General features: G+C 40.8%; 1 protein-coding gene and 1 long non-coding RNA gene across 2 annotated transcripts; one reads left to right on the forward strand and one right to left on the reverse strand.

Annotated features, from left to right (window-relative positions):
- Positions 1-252: 252 nt before the first annotated feature.
- On the reverse strand, positions 253-12,909 carry HSPA13 (heat shock protein family A (Hsp70) member 13). Its single transcript, XM_053310129.1, has 5 exons — positions 12,774-12,909; positions 6,896-7,236; positions 6,416-6,629; positions 5,525-5,692; positions 253-4,187 (listed from the first exon to the last, which is right to left on the reverse strand). Exons 1-5 carry the CDS (start codon positions 12,796-12,798, stop codon positions 3,514-3,516), a joined length of 1,422 nt encoding a protein of 473 aa, XP_053166104.1. The 5' UTR covers positions 12,799-12,909; the 3' UTR covers positions 253-3,513.
- Positions 12,864-16,054, forward strand: LOC128351037 (uncharacterized). Its single transcript, XR_008319563.1, has 3 exons — positions 12,864-13,198; positions 13,448-13,637; positions 15,938-16,054. It is a non-coding gene; the product is annotated as an uncharacterized LOC128351037 (long non-coding RNA).
- The last annotated feature ends 5,469 nt before the right edge of the window (positions 16,055-21,523 follow it).

A 21,523-nucleotide genomic window follows, 5' to 3' on the forward strand; every position in this document is an offset into this window, starting at 1 on the left:
CCTGTAGGCTTCCAGTGGCATCTGGTTGGCCACTGTGTGAAACAGGATGCTGGACTAGATCGGCCTTGGGTCTGATCCAGTAGTGCTGTTCTTATGTAGGGGAGGAACACCAGGAAAGAAAACATACCCTCACCTCTTGTTCCTTCAAAAAGGTGCCAGGGAATAATACACAGTTGAAAGTCTCTGTAAGCATCCTTGTAGAGTTTTCCTGTCCTATACATTTAATACAGGAGTCTGGAAAAAAATGCCAGAGACAGTATAAAATGTCTTTTATTTTGATAATACAAAAAGACTCTTGTATACGTGGACTCCAAAACATTACAATTTTCCATATGAAAAGCTGTTTTACATTAGTTTGCAACCTCGCTAACTAGACTCCGCACTGTCCAGGAACAACAAAAGCTTCAGTAGGGGATGCTGCCACTCGGCTAATCAGAAACTTCTACGGTTCAAATGAAAGCATATTAAGCAGGTTGTTTTTGTATATATCTTATTTCTATAGAAAATGTGTTCCTTTCTCTTTCAAAGCCAGTGGCTTCAGCAAGAGGAACAAATTACAGATCTTTGTGTCTAAAAATATGGTCATGTTATGGTTTGTCAAATAAAGCTTGCTCTTCAAAATAATGCCCAAAATACATTTACTTCATTACAAAAAACAGTTACTAAATCTTTGGATTTCAACCGCTAAAAATAAATTCTACAAGTTACTGCTCCAGCACAGCAGCTCATAGGCTCAGGATTAAGGTTTCTGCCAGCATGCATGCACAGCATCATCTCTGCCTGTCATTCACTAGGTGGCTTCACATGTAATGGTGGCAAATGGGGGTTCTTGGTGAGTGAGTGCTCCTGGTATCTTGTAACCAACTTAAAGTGTTGGTTACAAATGTTAGGTGGAGGAGGGAACCTGACATTGTCAACCATACATTGGTGGGTTTGTATGACATGAGAGGCAGAACCACCAGGACCAGGTGTTTGCAAGGAATCGATGGTTCTCTCCCACTTAGTTGCTGCCATTACATGTGAAGCCACCCATATTCCAGCATGAATTACAGCAGTACAAGCTGCTGTTTGCACTGCAGCAGTTATTTACAATTAGATACTGAGGCATTAGTTTGAATTTCATCAATGTGGATAAATCGTCTTGTTCTTGAAATATCCCAAGGCAGAATCTTTCAGTTCTTCCATTATGCTTAATCTCTACACATTTGATGCTATTTTATACAGTTTATAACATGTAACATGTTTTGCCACTTGACAGTTATCACCTGACAATATAAGAGGCCCTAACATACTTTTAAATTTTAAAAAAGATAAAACATTTGGAATAAGGTGTGAGACAAAGCTTTTTCTTCTTGTCAAGTCAAGCAAAAAAGTATTAACTTTGGCCCCATTAATAATGTATGGATGGGCTTCAAAGTTTTAAGAGGACGTAGAAGTCGGCCTTATGTTGGCAAGGAATATAAAAGCTAAAATAGATACACTATCCTCTCATGAGAAAAAGGCAGTTCCAAGTTATTTTCTTAATTCCCTTTTAGTCTGATCCATATTTTCATTTTAATGGCTTCCCAGGCCCCTTTAATACTAAAGACTTAGCTACTTTTTAGATTCCACATGACACACAGAGCGCTAGGACCCAAAAATTTGCTTTGGATCACACAAAGAGCAGCATTTGCGTAGTGGAATGTTTGATATTTTCCCCCCATGGAACTGACACTTGTGACATACCTTTGACAAAGACGAACTGCTGTTAAAAGTCTCAGTTACAAAGGGTGCTTGCTTTGAGGTACATGGCAGCAAAGCTGCTTTCAACCCTTTCTTTAAAGTCTACAGCTTCTTGGACTGATGGAACGGATCTCAAGAGCTGAGTATTTGCTGTTCCTCCAAATATCAATATGATCTTCAGTACCTACATTATCGGACAGTTCACACAAGACATCCTGCTCTCCACCCAGTGTCCTGGACACCCTAAAAATGCCCTATATCATCTTTCCACTAATTAAAGAGCACCTTTATTAACCTTTCTTTTTATTCACTGTCTAAATATCCCTGCATTAGTATCAGGGTGCCTAAGTTTCAGTAATGTTATTTTGGTTCCAATGTGTGTTCCTCTACATACAAGTGGACATCTTTGAATCAGCTTTCATATGGACAAACAAAATGTGTAAACTGGACAATCATATGTGTTTGCAGCTTCTCCAATTATGGTTGTACTTTACAGTTACTATGATCAGGGAAATTGTGACAGCAGTATCAGATTGTCCAGTTCACACTTCACACTTATCCATGTGAATGAGTATCTAGAAACACTCTTTTCTGCTGCATTTACAGGGCAACACTTTGCTATAATTTTGACCTGTTGGGATCAGAGGTTAATGTGCCATTAAGTGCAAACTTGAAAGTGAATCTAAAGTGAAAATTAAACAATGGAATGCTTACTCAATATTCCTGACTAACAGCAGCAGCCTCAAAATACAAGTATGGTTATTAGCAAAAATGGAGTGTTTACTTTTTTCAAGAGTTCTGGAATATTTTTTAATCAATACTTTCTAAAAAAGCATGGACTGTACTTGCTGCTTCAAAGTATTTTTTGTTCTGTATGTACTGTAATGACTAAGATGTTCTTGAATTGTAGCTTCCCAAAAACAGTAACAAGACATGCGTAGGGTTGTAAGTATTACAGAATAACCAGTAATATTAACCCATCAAAACAAAACCAACCATTAGGAGAAGTTCATACATTGAGTCACACAATCACTTAAGTTCAATTGATAAGGTGAATGTATACAGCTGTTAGCATCAATCACTGCATGGGGAGTTGTCAGAGAATACTGCTTCTTACCACCTCAGACTAGGAAGTGCTAAGCAGTGTATAGTAATGATGAGTCCCCCCACCAAAAGCAACTGCTGTTAATGAACACGTCAGATGGGAAACACTGATAGCAGTATTCCACCAGACTAAACATTTTTCGGTAGTATCCACAGAACAGTTCTCAGTAAAGTGCTACTATCTAGAGCATATTCAAGCTTGAATGCAACATTAAGAAAAGTGCTTTTAAATGCCACTTTAGATCAACTTCAGCTGAGCTATCTGCATTAATACTGCTACACACCAGGCCAGCTCACAGTCAATACAAACTCCTGAGAAACACCAGGATACTATGTCAACACTATCTCCATCATTACTCCAGAATTATTCCATTCAATTTTCAAGTAATGAAGTGTCTTGAGGTTCTGTTGAGAATTATATTAGAAAAACAAAAACATGCTCCAGAAACAATGCTTCTGATTATTGGCTTTCTTTAACCATGAGCTCATGTTTTCTTGAAGCTCAAGCAGAAACAGAAAATGTCCTGTTTAACTGTAGATTTCTAATTCTTTCAGTAAAAAAAAGGAGATGAGGGCAGAACTAGTATACACTGAATGGTCCAGCAACACACAAATGGAATTAAATTAGGACAAAAAGAACTTTTTAATGTGGAGCTAAAAATTAGGATGTGATAAGAACACTGAAGCTCAGTTGAAGTTTGTCTTTCGTAAATGCCTGTTTGGAATTTCTACAGCACTGACTTGAAGCGGCCAAGATCCCCCCACAATTCCTGCTTGAATAGCCACTCCTATTACCACTGCTAGGTCTGGGTCAACAGAGGTGTTGGGTTTCTTCCCAAAGAATTCTGTAATAACTTTGCGTATTCTTGGAATTCGGGTAGAGCCTCCAACTAATACAATCTCATCCACTTCTGCCTTGTGTAGATGTCCTTCTTTCAATACCTGCTTAATGGGCACAAGGATCTTCTCAAAAAGGTCCTCATTTAATGTCTCAAAGAGTTTCTGGGAAATTTCCATTTCAAAGAGAACCTTTTTCCAAGTGCTGCTCTGTGTTTCTGAATGGCTGTCCCCCATATTATTTTTCATCCCAGTTTCGGCAGGGACATTTTCGTATTTGTTGTACAACTTGTCATCTTTCTGCAAGTGTTCATGTTTGTCCTTCCTCTCTGGCATGGAAAGGGACACTCTGATTGTAGAAGAGCTGTGAATTGTTAAATTCAGTTTGACAGCTTCTACGGCTTGTCTGAGTCTATGTATTTCTTCCTTCCTGGAGGGTAGAGACCCATGTGTCTGATGGATCTCATTATACAGGTATTGGAGTAACCGCTGATTGAAGTCCTGCCCTCCAAGTTTGTTATTACCTAAAACATAAAGCTCATGCACTTTAGACAACTTACAGTATGAGACATCAGCAATAGAGAGAAAGAAGGATGCATAGCTTAAGCAACACATAACACTTAGGGAAAGGGGTTTCAGTGAAATATACATTGACAGTGTTTAACAGTTTATGACAGCTCTGCACATCACATTGCATCGTGCCCGCAATGTAGGGATGTGCATGAAATGCGATTCGGAAACTGAATCACGACACATCCCTTTAAAACGGAGGAATTACACATCCCCTTTAAACTGAAGAGCAAGTCCATACCTGCTGCTTCTATGCTTGAAGCCGCTTCCATAATCACTGCGCTCACCCCAACTACGCTTGCAGACTGGCGGGAGTGTCTCCCCCAGCCCCACACAGTGCTGGCACACACATGTCCAAATCACGTTTTGTGCACATTCCTACTACAATGTGCTCAACATTCTCTCTATAGTGGGCCATAAGTAGTTTAAGCTTGCTCTATACAAGTTACACATGGCTTAGGCTATGATAAAAAAAATTATTTATTAGAAGTGCAGTCCCTGAAATCAATGGAGCTGACTTTATATTTAAGGTAAATATATTTAGGATCAGGATGTAAGTGGGATACCAAACAAAAGAAGAGGCCATTATATATTTAAGCAGCTTTGTAGGCATCTGTCTGCTAACCACAAGTACATGTTTATCACTTGATAACTGCAACAGCAAATGATGGCTTGTATGTGTGAGTCACATCACAAGTGTAGCACCAGAGATATTCTCATATCTCAAATGCCACGCTTTTCAGTGGAATCAGTTCACACATTGAGCTGCAAGTCATTAAGTGTACACTAATTAGGCATAGGTAAAACTAGTGATGGCCATGCTTGTAGGAAGTTGACCCACAAGAACCAACTTCCAACTAATCATACTGGGATTGCAGTCAACAGCTTTTAGCAAGTGTTCTATATTATACTGTCCAAGAATACTCTAACAGCACTGCAGTAAAAGTTCATAGCTATTATACCTGTTTTATAAGTATGAGATTTTAATGTTTCCTATATAATTAATTAATGATGTAAATATAGCTACCACTGATTCACAATGTAGAAGCAGTGCCCAGTCTAGGTGCCCAATCTAGCTTTCTATATTAATAGCTCTGATTCAAAGAAAAGCTCTTCAGCACTTTGTTTTATGTCTCATAAGTACCTAGAAATACATTAAAAAGTGTAATTGTAAATTCAGAGAATGCTTTGAACACTGTAAAAAGCCAAATAGCTCCTACAAGCAATGGAAATTTTTCAGTAGTCTTAAGTTTCTACTGCACACAATTTAAAAGTAAAGGTTTTTCTTTACCTGCCATGGCTCTTGTCAGAAACATCCCTCCTTGTTTGTTCAACAGAGAAACATCCAATGTTCCTCCACCCAAATCCACTACCAAAACATTAGAGACATCAGCTTTATGGAGACCATATGCCATTGCTGCAGCAGTGGGTTCATTAATTACCCGCAAAATTTCCAGTCCTTCAAAGGAAGAAGAAGTTGTCAGTATTCTCATGTTTATTCAGTAGTTTACCAGAAAATATATTAAAATTAAATCCATTATTGATTCTTCTAGTTCAAATACAATGAATGAATATGCACGCAAGTAAGAAATGCTTGAATAGCATATTCACCGTTTTAATGTCTATTTTTGCAGCTATTTCTTTGGGAAAGCTGTATTTTATTTCAACAAAGAACAGTCTTGTTATATGAATAAGTATTTTTCCTCTGATCTTCAACTGGTTTTATTTCAAGCTGCCTGCTTTTTTCAAACTTCTCCCTCAACTCCTGGGCATAGTCATTTTCATTAGTGAACGTCATGTCATCCTAGAGCTCTTTTGTCCATGGTTTCTAATGTGTAAGCAAAAGGTTACTGGCTGAAACCCCGATTAACTAAATGAACATGTAAATAGAGTGTGCAGGCACACCCCTCATACAACTATGTCTTCCTCTCTTGAGCTGTTGCACAAGAGTGGGCTAAGAGTCTGAAGCATGGGGGGAATGCTTTGGACTCCTAGATCATTCTTGCCCAATGGTAAGAAAAAGACAGGGAGAGATGCACAAGGGGTGCTGTTGTGTGCTTGCACACCTCACTCACATCTGCTCTTTGTCAGTAAGGATGTCAGACACCTATTGTCAGACATCAGAATGTTGAAGTTGTTACATACTCCATTTAGTGAGAATATAAAGAAAAAGCTATATCACCTGCAAGGCTAGCTGCCTTAATTGTGAAGATTCTTTGTCTTTCATCAAACTCTGCTGGCACTGAAATAACTGCCTTAGAAACTGGCATTCCAAGATAGTCCTCTGACATCCTCTTCAACTTCAGAAGAAGCTGAGAACCAATATATTCTGGGGTTAGGCTATTGGTCTCATTAGTTGTAACGAAAAATTCAGCAGCTCCCTTCCTGTTAACAATCTGAAAAACAAAAAAAGCATCATATCCAGACTGAAGATTGAAGCACATAATAAGCAAAATACCTTGCATGTAGGAACTGCACAGTCATATCAGAATTTATCATGATCTATCAATGCTGAGTATTTCTTGCAACAAGGCATTTGACTTCTTGTACTCTGAGATCAATCAATGTCAGGTGTTCTTATGTTGTTCTCTAGCAGAGGAAATTTAAGTTCCTCCAATACATGCTTAGGCAGCTAGCTGGTAAACAAAAGCTTTCAGCTCACCTTAAATGGGTATCTGCTACTTTCACTTATCAGTTCTTCTGGAGTGAAGATCTTCCCTATAAATCGTTTGGCATCATAGATAGTGTTCTGTGGATTCGAATCTGCCAGCTCTAGCCCATCATATCCCACATATACATCCGTCTCAGTGAATGACACTATGCTTGGGATGCTGTTGTGCCCATTTTCATCAGGAATAACTTTCACTTGTCCTGTGCCAGGTAGGAACACGCCAACAGAACAGTATGTGGTACCAAGGTCAACCCCTATTACTTTTGGTGTGGGCATTGGCAAATACTGTTGGGCTAGGTAGCCAGCTAACAAAAGAGTCAAAATAGCAGAACCTAAAAACAAGATTGAAAGAAGAAGAAAGGCAGAGACTCAATCTCAGCAAAAATTATTACACCAACAGAATAACTATTAAACCTTCAAAACAGTTTTGTTTCTTTGAATCAGCAATCCGTTTTTCTACTTTTTTTAAACAGCAAAATGCAGAAGGTAGATAAAACTTTGTTGTAAAATTTTAAGAAAAACTATAAATGATTAAAATTGGTTGTAAAATGGTATATTTTAATATATAAAACTGTATATTACTATACTTACTTAAAATATAGTAAGCAATAACAATAGAATAAATAAATAAATCCTGCAAAAGAAATAAGAATTTTTAACTCTGTCAAAAATGGCAAATACCATATTTTTCGGACCATAAGACGCACCTGACCATAGGACTCACCCAGTATTAGGGGCCGAATCGGCCCAAGCTACTGCCGCCGCGGCCACCTGCCCAGCCGCCTCCCCACCTGATTAGGAGCCGAATCGGCCCAAACTATTGCTGCCAACCGACCGCCCTCCCAGCCACCCCCCCACCTGATTAGGGGCCAAATCGGCCCAAACTATTGCCGCTGCGGCCGCTGCCCGCCCGCCCTCCCAGCTGCCCGAGTCCTAACCTTGTAGGCCGATCAGGGACCCATAAATGGAGAAGGAGAGAGGAGCACGCAAACAGAGCTCCTCTCTCTGCAAAGCGTCGGCCCGAACTGGCGCTTTGGGCGCAAAGGACGCGCCAGTTCGGGCCGAGGCTTTGCAGAGAGAGGAGCTCTGTTTGCGAGCTCCTCTCTCCTTCTCCATTTATGGGTCCCTGATCGGCCTACAAGGTTAGGACTCGGGCAGCTGGGAGGGCAGGCGGGCGGTCGTCGTCAATAGTTTGGGCCGATTTGGCCCCTAATCAGGTGGGGGGGCGGCAAGGGCGGCTGGGAGGGCGGGCGGGCGGCGGCGGCAATAGTTTGGGCCGATTCGGCCCCTAATCAGGTGGGGGGGCGGCGGGGGCAGCTGGTGCATACCCCCACTGGACAGCATTCAGACCATAAGACGCACCCTCATTTCCCCCCACTTTTTTTGGGGGGGGGGAAGTGCGTCTTATGGTCCGAAAAATACGGTAATAAAAATGAACAGTATGGTTCCTTAAAAGAGCCAAAAGTAATAAAATAGTACTTTATTAATAAAATAATAAAGACCAGAGGAGAGCTGATCTTGTGGTAGCAACCATGACTTGTCCCTTTAGCTAAGCAGGGTCTGCCTCGGTTGCATATGAATGGGAGACTTGATATGTGAGCACTGCAAGATATTCCCCTTAGGGGATGGAGCCATTCTGGGAAGAGCAGAAGGTTCCAAGTTCCCTCCCTGGCATCTCCAAGACAGGGCTGAGAGAGATTCCTGCCTGCAACCTTGGAGAAACCACTGCCAGTCTGTGTAGACAGTACTGAGCTGGATTGACCTACTGTCTGACTCAGTATATGACAGCTTCAAGAAATACTAGATTTATTCCCTTTTTTTCTTTTGACTTATCTCACAAGGAAACTATCCAGTTAGCGTATAATATAACGGTAAACATAGTGGCTGACATTTGGACTAATAAATAAATAAATTTGGACTAATAAAGTAATAAAGCAATGGGAGAAGCACTAGAGTAGTACCATTGCTTCTGAATGTTCCGAACTAATGCAGCACAAGTACAGGAGCATGAACATTTCAACCAACTCCCATTCCCTTAGAAGCCCTCTGTGTCACCTGAAAATATATTCTTGGAGGCTACATGACCCTCAGAGACATATTTTGGGGTGACACAGAGCACTTCCTGGAAAGAGGAGGTCTTTGAATTTTGCCCCCACTGCTGAGCCAGCAGTGGACCTGAGCTAGCAAAGCTTTTCGAAAGCACAGTGCTTTTCCCATTGCATTGGTGCTACGTTAGTAAGGATGTCAGACAGTAAGTATTAATATAGGTATCTATCATGAGTATTTACTGATCCAATACTTATATTAGCATATGTCATTCTAATACGGAAGATTTTACAGTAATCTTTAAAGAGCTTTACAAATATATACATGAAAATATACACCTTTTTTTTTTTTTTTAAGAGCAGGCCTCTAATAGTCAGTTGTCTGCAGCAAAGACTAATTACTTCTAAATGACCAGGCAAAGGAACCATTACAAATTTCTATAGTCATTTAGATAAATATAGGCTACTATAGAAACATTTAAGCGGACAGACTGGATTTAAAAAGTAGGCTAATTACATTTGCAAGGCTGCTTTATTCATAGTATTACTGAAAAACACAAATGTAAAGCTCATCACATCTCATCAACATATAAACAAAAAGCAATTTGCAAGTCCCACAAATGGAGAACTCAGAAAGTACTTAGCAGACATAAATGAAAGTTGTGTCTACAGAATCAGCATTTAGTACTACAGCGTAGGGATGTGCATGGAACTGGTTCAGCACTCCCTTCCTGAAGCACCAAACCAGTTCTGTCCACTGGCATTCGAACCAGTTCAGAGGACGGGTGGAGAGAGGATTTTGTTTTAAATGACAGGGAAGGCGCTGCCCGCCCCCTCCCCCCCCGCTGGCGCTCTCCCAAAAAGCGGGTGAGCTGGGCTTCAGCGTTCCTTCTTGCAGCCCCAGCAGCATCGCCATGCTCATGGCTGGCCCTGCACGCATGCGTCAAAGGGGGGCGGGGAAGCGGTGAGATGGGGACTAACAGGTAGGCAGCACCTTCCCTGTCATTTAAAGCAACTCCCCCGCCCGCCCAGTTCCGTGCACATCCCTATTACAGTAATACATCAGAAAGCATTCTCTTTATTCTAAAGCTGAAAGTGGTTTAAGTTGGCTATCAGAAGGTCATGATAGAAAGGTGCCTTTTCCCCCCTTCCCTTGATATTTAAAATTATGGGGCAAGATAGTTGCCAGAACCTAAGGGGTATACTCGTGGGTCAAATGGGCCGTAAGCCAGAATTTGGCTTTTTAAAAGCCAAATCTGGCCACCTACTGCAGCCAACAACCTGACGAGATGGATAGGAGGAAAAGCACAGGGACAAGTAGATATATATTTGCATGTTGGGATATAAAAATCAAATGATAGGGACAAACATTTAGCCTTGGCAATGGGCGTCTTACGATTCTAGTCAACAGTCAAGAGACAATTGTCAGGGTGATCTACAGTCTTTGAGAATATACTAGGCAACATGGTCAAACTGCATATGCATGGCTGACTATACCTTTAAGAGACAGAGTAATATCACAAGCTAGTGGCAACAGCCATTCTCAACACGAGTTAATCAAACCAAAAAGTCTTAGGAACAGAAATAAAGGCTAGTAGGTCAAGAAAATGTTTGAGCATCAAGACCTAAGGAGCCTCCACTGCCTGAAAATTAAGGATTTCAGCTCCCCTCCTTTTCAGAAATTCTGGTAAACACCTACACAAGATTATGCTCAGCTATCGTACTCTGTGGCATTTACCTCACATACACATTGTTGTGAAGCAACATAGCTACATCTTTCTCCCATAGCTACATAATTAATTTTGCAAAGTCATAATACAATCAGTGGCGATAACAATACGATACACGTGATGCTATGCAAGTTATGAAATGTGATAGCAAGTTGCATACACTCAGGGGCCACAAAAAGAAATTAACTAAAGACTGACATGTCACCCAGAAAGCTTGAATAATCTGAGACATTATGTGTGAACACGATCCTGCTGGAATGAAAAACAAGATAAAGCAGCATTTTCCAGCAACTGAACTCTGCGCCCCTCCGCTTGGAAACTTTCCTGTTTGCTCACCACTCAGCCATAGGTTCTGCACACGACCATGCAGAGAGGCTTAAGCACAGTCCCATGTGTAGCCTGCTAAGGCACCCAAAGACAATAGTTCTTCCCCCTAGAGCAGGACTGCACAACTCTGGCCCTCTAGCTGTTGTTGGACTACAACTTTCATCATTCTCGCCCACAATGGCCAACAGCCATGGATGATGGTTGTTGTATCCCACCATCTCCAGGAGGGCCAAAGCTGTGCAGTCTTACCCTAGAGCAAGAGGCCTACTGCACAGCAGATGGTGGCTACAATGGCACTGGGGAACTCTGTCGGGATCTACCTGCTGCCCCCAATATCAGGTGTCTGTTTTGTCCTCTTTTCCTTGGAGGAAACAGTGGCAGCGATGACAAACGTTGGGCAGTGGAGAATGAAAGGCTTCCCTTAGATTATGATTACTTCTCTACAAGACCATACTACCACTCAGAAAAGCTCATTTGGTGTGGAAACATAAGGATAACTAGGGGCACTCACTGCGTCTGAGCTGCAAACATGTTTTCAACAAAAAGTTAGCCTCAGGAACAACAGAGCAAAACTACCCTACACTGGCCAACCCCGAGACCACAACCTAGAAAAAGGTACTGAAAGAGCAACTGCCAAATCAATGTACTCAACAGGAATGAAACTGCAAAGTTCTAAAACAAGGGGACTCTGTCTTTTACAGTTAAGAGTTTCTTAGGGCAAGGAAGGAGGAGTGTGATTAAGCCTGATGAAAAGTACATCAAACAAGTGGAGTTGATCCTATCTATCCCACACTTGCCCCAGCCCTATCTTTTACTCGTGTGAAACTGATTTCATTCATATTAAAAAATTGATTAGAATTTCATGATTTTCTGCTAGGAACTGCATTTCATGGTTAGCTGAAAAATAGTTTACCTAGTAACTGCATTTTGACACCACAATATGATCCCTCCACAAAAGTATGCCAAAAGTAACCTGACAACATACCTTGCTAAAGGAAAAAACAAAACAAGGTTTCCCCTTCTCTCCTCTTTATCAGGCATCCTTTCCCTGTAGCCCTGACTACCACTAGTAAATTGCCAACAAAAGAGAAGCACCTAGGAAGACAGGCCATCTAGCAATACCACCCCAATATCAATATTAAGGTTAAGAACAGCCCTGCTGGATCAGGCCCAAGGCCCATCTAGTCCAGCATCCTGTTTCGCACAGCGGCCCACCAGACGCCGCTGGAAGCCACAGACAGGAGTTGAGGCCGTGCCCTCTCTCCCGCCATTACTCCCTTCAAATGGCACTCAGAGGCACCCCGCCCTTGGTTGCTTATGCCGACTGTAAAATGGACTGTACATTCAAGGAATGTAAAACTAAAGCGTCGGACGGGTGCTGTTATTGCAAACCAGAGGCCTATCTAGTGGCTCAACATCCTGTTTACAACAGTGGCCAGCCCGATTCTCCCTGGAAGCCCTCAAAGCGGGCATGAAGGGAACAACCCTTCTCAGCAACCGATATTCAACGACAGACTGCCTCTGGCCATGGAGGCTTTACTTAAGTATCACGACTATTCTGCATCTGCTCAAATACATCGTCATCGTTTATTTTCGTTTCACATATTGTGACACTGAGCCCTGGATTTTTAACACAGGTTTCGGGGGCCGAATCCTTCCTAACCGCGCTCCCGGAGGAACAGAAAGAAGGAACGAGGCGCCGGTTAACGGCGGCCACGACAAACACCCTCCATCTGATTCCGGCCCCAACGCCACTCAGTCACTCACCCAGCACTGTCATTTCCCCGGCCATATCTGCAAGTTCCGAGCTGTCCGGGTTGTCCCTTCCAAGGCACTTGCTTCTGCCCGACAGGCACGGACCGGCTTCCTGGGTCGTTTACCGGTTTGCTGACTGTACCTTGGTTTTTCATGAGCAACTTGGAAAACCCCCGCTCTGCGGGAGACCTGCTGGGAAATGTAGTCTCGCTCGACGCGGACTCCAATCGGCACTGCAGGTCAAAGAACTACACTACCCATCAGGTAACGCAGATTACGAAAGCACGTTCTTGCGTACAAGGTTACTCCGAGACACGTCAGGCAATCGGTGCGAAAGGGCTGATGGGAGGAGGAAAGACTTCTCAGTGAGGTCGCCTTAAGGCGGAGCGGAGGAAGATGCTTCTATGACGTTATTGCTGCGCGTTGGCTGCTGGGAGGTTTGTGAGGTTGTCGGGCAAGGCTAGCGAAGATACAGTGGCATTCCTGGTTCTAAGTATTCGTTCTTATGATAGTTTTGTTCAGTAAATAAATAAGTTATAGTTCCTCCTTGTTTATTTATTCATTTATTTGGGCTTGCAGTCTGCACATATCCGGAATTTGGAGCGTTATTGGTTTTGTTTTCATTTCCTATCCTCTCCTAACTACCAAAGACAGTTTAAATAAAAAAATTCTTGCTTTGCTTCCAGAAGCTGTGCAGCTGCAGACTTTGGTGAGTCTCCAAGGGAATAGAAATTAAGAGGCACCCACCTGGATGGAACTCTTCCCTCTTGATTCCTTGTAGTCCAGACTAGGTGCACACAGGTTTTAAAGGAGCGTTTCTAGTTGATATTAGAGGCTGTGCTCAAATGTGGAGCGAGGCTGTTTCAGGCTTCCCAGGTAATTAACAACACCTTGAATTGTTTACTTAGATTCATAGCCTTGCTTTGAAACAATTTGGTCTTGATGTCAAAATGTTTAAAGGTAAAGTGTAGCTCTGTGTTGATTCCTGGTGACCACAGGGTGGCAGCAGTGGTGATATAAAATCATTTAATTCGAACCAGCAACCTCTGGCTTGCTAATTGCTGTGTAAACCACCGTGAACCATTTTTGGAAGGGCGGTATAGAAATTGAATAATAATAATAATAATAATAATGGCAACTTGAAGAAAGAAACAGAGGGTTTAATACTGGCTGCACAAGAACAGGCACTAAGAACAAATGCAATAAGAGCAAAAGTAGAAAAGTCAACAACAAACAGCAAGTGTCGCCTTTGTAAAGAAGCAGATGAAACAGTGGACCACCTAATCAGCTGTTGTAAAAAGATCGCATAGACTGACTACAAACAAAGGCATTACAAGGTAGCAGGGATGATACACTGGAACATCTGCAAAAAATACAAGCTACCTGTAGCCAAACATTGGTGGGGCCATAAAATTGAAAAAGTTGAAGAAAATGAAGATGTAAAAATATTATGGGACTTCCAACTACAAACAGACAAACATCTGCCACACAATACACCAGATATAACTGTAGTCAAGAAGAAAGAAAAACAAGTCAAAATAATTGACATAGCAATACCAGGGGATAGCAGAATAGAAGAAAAAGAAATAGGAAAAAATCACCAAATACAGAGATCTACAAACTGAAATTGAAAGGCTGTGGCAGAAAAAGCCCAAAATAATCCCAGTGGTAATTGGTGCCCTGGGTGCAGTTCCAAAAGACCTTGAAGAGCACCTCAACACCATAGGGGCCACAGAAATCACCACCAGCCAATTACAAAAAGCATCTTTACTGGGAACAGCCTATATTCTGAGACGATATCTATAATAACTGACAATAAAATTCAGCCATCCCAGGTCCTTGGGAAGGACTCAATGTCTGGATAAAACAAACCAGTCAATAACACCTGTCTGACTGTGTAAATAAATAAATAATATAATATAATATAATATATTATTATTATATCAACTCATTTCCCTGCTGCACCATTAGGTTTACTACACTGTTAATTTCTAGGAGCCAGAATGAATCCTGGAAGGAATCACGGAGCCAGTACATACTTGTTATAATCTGTTCCTGCCACCCATCCCTACCGGAAAGCAGGCTACTGTGTTCTTATTAAAATAAGCTTGCATAACTTATTTTTTATTTGTTTAAAATGTTTTATGCATGTTAATAAAGTTAAGCAATTCTGTTCAAAGTATGGTTCCAAAGTTGCTGATACACAGATTGCTTTTATAAGAACAGCCTTGCTGGATCAGACCTAATCTGATATCTAGTCTAGCCAGCACCCTGTTTCACACAGTGGCCCACCAGATGCCTTAGGAAGCCACACAACCAAGAGATGAAGGCGTGCTTTCTCCTGTTGCATAACTCAGTCCTAACCATATTTAGTCTGAATTAAATCTCACTTTGATCAATAGACCATTCTCCCTCTAAGGATCCATAGAATTAAGCCACCTAATGTTGCAGCGGGGAAGTAACTTGCCTAGGGAGCAAGAGGTTGCTGGTTCAAATTCCCACGCGTATGTTTCCCAGACTATGGGAAACACCTATATTGGGCAGCAGCAGTATAGGAAGATATTGAAAGGCATAATCTCATACTGCGTGGGAGATGGCAATGGTAAACCCCTCTTGTATTCTACCAAAGGAAACCACATGGCTCTGTGGTCACCAGGAGCCGACACTGATTTGATGGCACAACTTTACTTCATGCATAGAATTGCAGCCTTCATTAAAAGATTTTATATCACCACTACTGCCACCCTGCCAAACACATGTATTTCATAATGCAAATTAAAAGCAACATGTTTTCGTAGAACTTGTTCATTTGATAGTAAAATAACTCTTATTCTCTAATGGTAGCTTTGTTCTTGGAAAGGCCGTGAGAAAAGTCTCAAAATAGAACTGTTTCTTCTAGTACTCATGCGGTCATTCTTAATCATGTTTACTTGGAAATAAATCCCACTTCCCACCAAATTTCCATCTAGCTTTGTGAGGCTTACTTTCAAGTAACTGCTTTATAAGACTTAACTTTCAAGTAAATATGCCTAGGATTGCACTGTAATATGCAAAGCAGTGTGCACTTCTTATTCTATTCGCTTTCAATCCTAGGAAATATGCCAGTAGAATTGTGATGTTAAGGTGTGTTTCTGAAACTGCTTTCCTAAACGAAGGAAACCTTTGTGTCCCCTCAGATGTTACAGAGAAAAGACTATGTTAAAGGAGTGTTGCGCTTGTTTTCTCTGCACGGAATTCTACACCCCCAACATCCATGTCATGTGTAGAGTGGGATACTATTTCTATCTTTAGTAACATACTTCTAGTAAGAACTAATACTTTCTTACTAGCAGGTTGGTAGAAATAGATGTGGTATCTTGCTTTTACTGTTTTGCTTGGTGAGATAGAACATATAAAGAACGAAAATTAAAAATGTATATGTGCAACCCACTCTTAAGATAAAATAAAGACAGACATGTCATCTGATATTGCTTATTGTTTACAGGAGCAGATAGACCAGTTTAAAAGGCATGGGGATAGTTGATGGCAGAGCAACAGCTATGTGAAGTAAAATGCATGCAACAACTAAAAGAAGTGTTAATTGGAGAAGGCAGGAAAGAGAATTAGTGTTCTGCTTCCTGGTCCAATTATGGAATATGTTCCTTGCAGTGATTCTCAGAAGAAAATAGCTACACTTGTTTTTGAATAAGTGGAAATGGATGTATGCGATCCATAACATGGGTGAGACAGATTGCCTTGCCAATGTCAGTCAGACAGTTTATTTGTGTCGCCCATGGCCATTACAACATAAGCAAGGAGAAATTTAACAGCTTAAAACTATAAAATACCTGTTGGTAAAAGAAAATCATTTTTTAGAAATCTCCACAATTAAGAATTCCCTTGATGGTCAACATAGTTTGGGAATACAAAAAGAGGTTTTCTTGCTGCGAATGCAAACGGCGCAACCTTGGAGGTGACAAACATGCCTGTAAGATGATATAGTGGCAATGATATATGCATTCTACCTTATTCCAAATGAAATTTAAGACCTCTTTAATGCGTAGGTAAAACAAAGATCTTACAAACTGAGCAAACGCATTCCAATGTTAAAACATTCTCAATGCTCTATCTACATTGATAATGATGTTTTAACATTGGAACGTGTTTGCTCAGTTTGTAAGATCTTTGTTTTATTTTACCTGTGCGTTAAAGCGATCTTAAATTCTTGTTTGAACTTGTCTGTATATGCCAGCAGCCACCCAATCTTATAGTCATCTGACTGTCCATATAGAAGTGTTTGAAAAGAAAGAAGGAACCGTACTTAGGCAAATTATACTGAGGGCAGTATAAGATATAATGTATTATGTTCTCAGTTTGGTTAGCTTTCACAAACACAAAGGAGTGCATTAACTGGCCCTTGAATAATTCTTCCCACAAGAAATTTGGTAGACATAGTTGGAAGCGGAGCTGGGTAAAGGCATGTGTAGCAGAAAAAATATTTAGTTCTTGTAAGTATATAGTTCTTTTATGATCTGTTTATCTAGTCAATATGGAGTTCCAGTTGGCAAGTACTTCCAAGCAATATACAGTGGATGACAGTGATCCAAAATCATGTGCATAATTGGTTCCAGCGAAGGGTCTTTTTAGTTACCTTTTTGTGGAAGGGATGGATATCAGCAGCAGCAGCAGCAAAAAGCATTCCAAAAGGATGGTGATTTTGAGGTTTTATTTGATGTCATCCAACATTAAATCTGCTATATGTATTTTATATGTTTACATGTAATATTTCCTTATAATATGCTATTTTAGCTTGTTGTCCTTGGTCTTCTCAGTTGTGTTAAATGCAAAGAGTTACAGTGTACCATAGATACTCTATGAAGATACTACAAAACTGAGCTTGATAAGTTGCTCTGATAGGTAACTTTTTTAATTAACTGGAAATATATTTACAAGTATCAGCTGTGGTGGTGCAGCAGAGAAGCAGCTTGCCTAGAGTACAAGAGGCTGTAAGTTCAAATGCCCGCCGGTGTGCCTAGTAAATACATTTGTAGTCACCTATATTGGGTAGCAGCGATACAAGAAGGTGCTGAAGGGATCGTCTCATACTGCACGGGTGGAGGTACTGGCAAACCACTCCTGTATTCTACCAAGAAAATTACATAGAATGTGATCACTTTGAGTTGACACCAACTCGACAGCACAATATCTACAAGTAATCACTTCTCATAGGGTACACTGGATAAAAATTATCAGGATTCAATTACCATATGACTGTTGTAAATGCTAAAAGATTTCTTATTGATCCCTCTTCCAGTTTCCCTCCCACCAGACCAATCTGGTATATTACCAAATAGACATGCCATGAATGTTTAGTTTGTCACTAGAGCATTAATCAATCTGTTGAACTAGGTAGTCAATTAAAGACTTTTTAAATAATTTAAAAAATTCCCCTGATTAATCAAATGTCGTGCTAGAAGACATATTTCCTTTCTCTTTCCCTCCTTCCTTTTGCCTCACTTAGACAACAGTATGGGTAGAAACAGTTAGATGGAAGCACAGAGTTCTCTCACCTGCCAGCATCGATGGTTTGTTTTGCATCTTAGAAGTCTCGGTTCAGCTAGTAGGATGGACAATTCAACTTTGTCCAGCAAAGCATGAGACATTTCAACCAGACATTTCCAAGCTGACTGTAAAGCTGTAATTTTGCAGATTTCCTTGGAAGTTAATTCTGTTGATATGTATGGGGCTTGCTTCCAATTAGGAAGCATATTTTTCTTCAAAATAATTGTTTTTATCTCTACCAGCAGAGACAGTTTTACTGAGATTACTTTATGCAGTTGATAGTCCTGTTTGTTATAAAACAATTCACACAACATACATATGCTAGATATGTGTTTTTAAATAAGTTCTCCATTATAACAGTTTAGCTATCTCAGTTCCTGTTTTGTGTTCACAAAAATTGATTGATACCAAAATACAATTTTTTAGACACCAAAAACACTTGGACTTCAGTAAGGAAAACTTATTGTAAAGATTATAGTGATTTTAGCATGGTTACAGTAATTAGAAAACAACTGCAAGGAAAACAGAAAGCAAGCTGTTTGGAGATGGCCATTCTTGCAATGTTTCACCTAGCAACATTACTTCAAATCTGAAGGATGGTCACCCTGGACCAATCAATGTCTTCAAACAACTGTAATATCTTTTGACTTGTGTGAATTCTGCTGCTGATTAGGGAGGATAGAATTCTTTTATTATGTATTTAACTGTTCATACACTTATGTTCCACTAGGTGTCAGAATATTGCTACACATTATGGTATAGTTTTGAAAGTGTCAGTTACATAGAGAGCATATTAACCTTTCGTAATCTTTATCCAAATTTTTGCAAATGCATAAATCATAAAGAGGTCTCATCATTTTCTGCCTATTATGTTTAATTCTCCAGGTCTAACAAATTGACTGAACCTTCCTATGAAATAGTTCTGGAGGTTCACAGTGAAATATGTTCCTGCCCATCTTCAAATGCAATCATGATGTTAATGTCATGTTATCTACTTGATACATGCAGGGTGAATAGTCCATCAAGGGAGTAGGCCTTTTACATGATCATTTGAAATGATATTTTATGAACCATGTTCCTGAGTAGTGCATTTACACAATTTATGCAAGCACACTTTTGTGGGAGTTTTTGTGTGTGATGCATTTAGCAATTCTCATTAAGCCCTATCGACCACCAGGTTACGTTAAGTCCTGCTGTAGTGATAGAACTGACCATAGTCACCTGTCAGTTAACCTGCCTCATCAAAAAGCTATGATCCTTTTCTTCCATCCCCATCTTTAAAAAAAAAATAATAATAAAGCTATTCTAAGGAAAGGAGGTGGTATAATAGCAAAGAGACAATTGGTCAGTGAGTTCTTAGAAATGCAAAGGGGAGGGGAACACACCCTCTAACTTACAAGTTTTTCTCTATATTTAAGCTTGTACTTCTCAAGGAACTATTCTCTCCCACGTTCTCCCCCCCCTCCCAGCCCCTTGAGAAGGACATAAGAACAGCACTGCTGGATCAGGCCCAAGGCCCATTTGGTCCAGCATCCTGTTTCACACAGTAGCCCAAAAGATGCCTCTGGGAAGACCACAGGCAAGAGGTGAGGCTTTCCCTTTTCCCCTGCTGTTACTCTTTTGCAACTAGTATTTAGAGGCATCTTGCTTCTGAGGCTGTAGGTAGCCTATAGCCCTCAAACTAGTAGCCATTGATAGACATCTCCTCCATGAATTTATCCAAATCCCACTAAAGGCCATCCAGGCTGTTGACTGTCACCACATCTTGTGGCAGAGAATTCCATAGACTGATTATGTATTGTGTTTAAAAAAAAATTCCCTTTGTTGGTCTTAAATTTCTTGACAGTTTCATGGGATGATTCCTGGTTCTAGTGTTATATGAGAAAAATGTCTTTATATCAACTTTCTCCACACCATGCATGATTTTATAGAACTCTATCATGTCTCCCCTCAGTCGTCTTTTTTTCGAAACTAAAAAACCCCAGGTGTTGTAGCCTTACCACGTAAGGAAGGTGTTCTAGATCCCTGATAATCTTAGTTGCCCTCATCTGCACCTTTTAAAGTTCTACAATTTCCTCCTTAAAAGATATAGTGACCAGAACTGTATGCAGTATAAGAGGGCCTTGATATCTGTTGATTCATTATCGGGTAAAAGATACCCAAACTCGACATACGTGGGGCGGGGGGACACATCGAACTTGCATATCCGTTGATTGGGGTGGCTGGAAATGACTGCGGTGGTCATGTCTGGCTGCCATTTTGTGTTTTTAGTGTCAAAATGGCTTCCTGGAACAAGTTGTTCTAGTAAAAACTAATCAGCCTACTTTCCTTTCACAGTCTCCACATCTGGACTAAATTTGGTGCAAATTGAGATCCACAAGTTAGATCTCTTGTGCCTCAAATGTTCATGTGTCTGCCATCTTGGATCGGAGTGGATGTCATCATTACAAACTGCACCTTTGAGGAGTCTCTGTGTGTCATTCACTACAGCTGTTCCAAATTTGGTTCAAATCGGTTAGACAGTCCTCAAGTTATGCACTTGCGCCTCAAAGTTTATGCACCCGCCATCTTGGATTGGGGGAGTGACAGAATAACAAACTGCACCATTGGGGCATCCCTATGCGTCTCTACAGTTGTAGCAAATTTGGTTCAAATAGGTTAGACTGTCCACAAGTTCGTGTACTTGCACCTCAAATGTTTTTGTGTCGGCCATTTTGAATGGGGGTGGATAACATCATCACAATCTTCATGGGTGATGTGTCCTTATGTGTCCCTACAGCTGTAGCAAGTTTAGTTCAAATCAGTTAAGTGATCCACAAGTTAGCTCACTTGTGCCTCGAATGTTCATATGTTTGCCATTTTGGATTGGGGTAGATGACATTATCACCGTGTCCCTCTGTGTCACTCACTGCAACTGTACCCAGTTTGGTTCAAATGGGTTAGACAGTTAGACAGTTCACAAATTAACCTGCTTGCGCCTCAGATGTTCACATGGTCACGATCTTGAATTGGAGTGGTTGACATCATCACACACCATGCCATTAGGGCACCCCTATATGTCCCTACAGCTGTAGCAAATTTTGTTCAAATTGGTTAAGCAGTTCACAGGTTAGCCTACTAGTGCCTCAAAAGTTTACGTGTCTGCAATCTTGGATCAGGGTGGATGACATCATCGCAAACTATGCTGTAGAGGTGTCCCTACAACTGTACCTGATTTGTTT

This window comes from Hemicordylus capensis, chromosome 3 (assembly GCF_027244095.1).
Source record: "Hemicordylus capensis ecotype Gifberg chromosome 3, rHemCap1.1.pri, whole genome shotgun sequence".
NCBI lineage: Eukaryota > Metazoa > Chordata > Lepidosauria > Squamata > Cordylidae > Hemicordylus > Hemicordylus capensis.

Coding starts and splice junctions, on each gene's coding strand:
- HSPA13 (XM_053310129.1), bottom strand. CDS start 12,798: ATGGCCGGGGAAATGACAGTGCTGG. Junction 7,237..12,773: donor CGGGGAAATGACAGTGCTGG/GTGAGTGACTGA, acceptor TCTTGTTTTTAG/GTTCTGCTATTTTGACTCTT. Junction 4,188..5,524: donor TCTGACAAGAGCCATGGCAG/GTAAAGAAAAAC, acceptor TTTATGTTTTAG/GTAATAACAAACTTGGAGGG.